At 41.4% G+C, this 2,730-nt stretch overlaps 1 protein-coding gene across 1 annotated transcript; it reads left to right on the top strand.

Moving 5' to 3' along the window:
• Positions 1-1,475: 1,475 nt before the first annotated feature.
• Positions 1,476-2,724, top strand: LOC104959771 (muscle-related coiled-coil protein-like; the record flags this gene model as incomplete). Its single annotated transcript, XM_010787667.1, has 1 exon — positions 1,476-2,724. A coding segment is annotated over one exon (579 nt), but the record flags the coding sequence as incomplete, so codon positions are not given.
• Positions 2,725-2,730: the final 6 nt, after the last annotated feature.

The raw sequence follows: 2,730 nt of genomic DNA, 5'->3' as shown, positions 1-2,730 counted from the left end.
CACACACACACACACACACACACACACACACACACACACACACACACACACACACACACCTCTCACTGTAACGTGACTCTTCAGACTCGATGCATGACGTGTCCTGAAAACGATCCAGTTTTTTACGCCGCTGATAAGTTTAGCTCCCGTTGAGCTGCAGAGAAACAGGTGCAGAAGTTTATTTATGGAGCGAGATCAGAAGTGCACGACACACTTTAAACCGCAGACAGAAATAAACCTGAACAATTCAACGTTCTGACGAGAAGAACAACGAGAAGTGTTTTAAGTATCTAAAGCAAGGTGTAGAGATCTCATGTAGTTTGACATAAATGTATAAATAGCATTAATGGAAGATATTTCCTGGCAGCAGTTAGCTCCTCTAGCATTACTGTGAGCTTATACACTGTTGTATTACTCTGCTTTAAACTACAAATTAGGACAAAAAGGGCTTTGACTGGAGTGATCATTTCACTTGAAGGGGACCTATCATGCAAAATGCACTTTTTGATATCTTTTCTACATCAACGGAGCTGATCCAGATTTGCGTCCGATATGACGTAATATCTGAAATGTGGACCCACAGCCCAATCAGAAACGTTGCTATCAGAAACAATGCCCGACTGTTTTGGACGGTGTTTACATTAGCATCGCTAACACTCAGAGCTAACCTGTACTGGAGAGCATGTGTGTGAAGAAGCAGGAAGTAAAAAGGAACTCACCTTGTGGTATAACCGGCAAGAGAGAAAGCCTTTGAGCTCCATACTGTTTCAGAGAGAATCCTTGATCATCCATGATATGGAGTTTCATAGCTGCCGGGTCCCGCATGAGCTCAGAGACCCCTCCTCTTTAAAGCTTTATACCCAAATCAGCACTTTAGAAACAGGAAGTGAAATAGAGGGATATGAGGCATGGCTAGAATGGGTGATCTGTTTGGTGTTTGGAGCAAAACACATCATAGACATGTTTTTATATATTTGTATCTGAGTCCTATGCTATTGCCTAAAAATAGCATGACAGGTGAGCTTTAAAAAGTTATAATGTCTGGAGTAGATAATGGGAATGTTTGGGGAGGCGTGTGGCGCAGTGGGTTGTGTGTTGGTGTTGGGAGAAGGGGGTCTCAGGTTCAAACCCCACTGCAGTCAGCATGTCGTTGTGTCCCTGAGACACTTCACCCCAAAGTGCTCCTGTGGGGATTGTCCACAGTATTGAGTATGTAAGAATAAAATAAAATAAATATTTGGAAATAAAATTCTAAATATATTTGAAAAAGAATAATAAAAAATAAAACTCATAATATTTGGAAATAAAAATGTATAAAAAAGTTGTGAAAACTGTAAAATAAATAAATGTTTTTAACAAATAAAATACAGATAAAGAAATTGTAATATAAATTCTAAATATTTATATAAAAAAAGTTGTAAAATCTAATATGTTTAACGAATAAAACAAAAATAAAAAGATCTGTAATAAAAAAGCCTGCTCACACGTCTCTCTGTCTCCCCCTGCAGGGCGAACAGGAAGTGAAGACGGTGGCTCCGGGCATCGAACCGGCAGAACCTTCAGGCTCCGCCCCCAGAGCCGCAGACGTGGAACCGGATAAATTCGAATTCCCTCCAGAGTCTGACGAGGAGTACATGGTCGTAGAAGAAGAAATGGCCGAATCCTCCGCGGCCAAAATTAAGAAATCCGGTCTCACTCGCATCGAGAGCTTCAAAGCTAACATGAGCAAGACCCGGGAGAACCTCGGGAGCAAAGTCAACAAACTGGGAGAAAGAATCGTGACGGCCGAACGACGCCAGAAAATCCGACAATCTGGAGAACGCCTGAAGGAGACAATCAGCAAAAGTGTTCCTGCCAAGTTGAAGAAGGAAAGAACGGTGGCAGAAGGCCAAGAAGGAGCCATGGAAGGAGCCAAGGAGGAGACTAATGAGGCGACCAATCAGAAGGCAGCTCCTGTGTTGCCGCCCAAAGGAAGGAAGGGAAAAGCAGTGAAGGAGAACGAGGAGGAGGCGGAGGAAGAGGTGCCGATGTACGATATGAAACAGCTGTCGTAGAAAACTGAGATCAGGAAGAGGGACTGTATTCAGAAATCAGCTGATTTATATATTGTTTATTCTTGTTTTGCATGATGGTGAATCTGTGACGTCTTGATGGAACGTTTTGGTTGTTTTGTTTGGGGAAATCTGGAAGGTTGAATTGACCCTTAATGAAGTGAAGTGCTCAAGGTGAGAGGCTGTTGGAACAAAAGGCTGATGCATTAAATAAGTACACACTACCTGGACCTTTGAAGACTTCCATATATTAATAAAATGTCAGAAAACAGTGAAAAATGTCCATTTGAAATCCCAAAATATTCACTAAAGACGTGGAGTCCAAGTTACTGAAGAATCAGGAGGAGGGGCTTCATTCAGAAATCAGCAGATTTATATATCGTTCACTTTTTTCTTTTTCACGTGGACTTTTCCCAGCTGTTTGCATGTTGGAGAGGTTTGTAAATCTGTAACGTCTCGACGGTGCCTTTTGGGGAAATACTGAAGGTTTAATTAACCCTTAATGAAGTGGAGTGTTCAACATGAGAGGCTGTTGGTACAAAAGGCTGATGCATTCAATAAAGACTCTACCTGGAGCTTTGAAGACTTCCACTAGAGCTGCAACTCACAGTGTATGCATAACATTAAAGTCCTTCAATGTCCCAAAATATTCACTTTAATACGATATTTAAAAAAAGAA

This window comes from Notothenia coriiceps, unplaced genomic scaffold (assembly GCF_000735185.1).
Source record: "Notothenia coriiceps isolate Sejong01 unplaced genomic scaffold, NC01 NC01_scaffold00031043, whole genome shotgun sequence".
Classification (NCBI taxonomy): Eukaryota; Metazoa; Chordata; class Actinopteri; order Perciformes; family Nototheniidae; genus Notothenia; species Notothenia coriiceps.
Note: the sequence above shows the minus strand (reverse complement) of the source record. Positions and strands in the feature narration are given on the sequence as shown.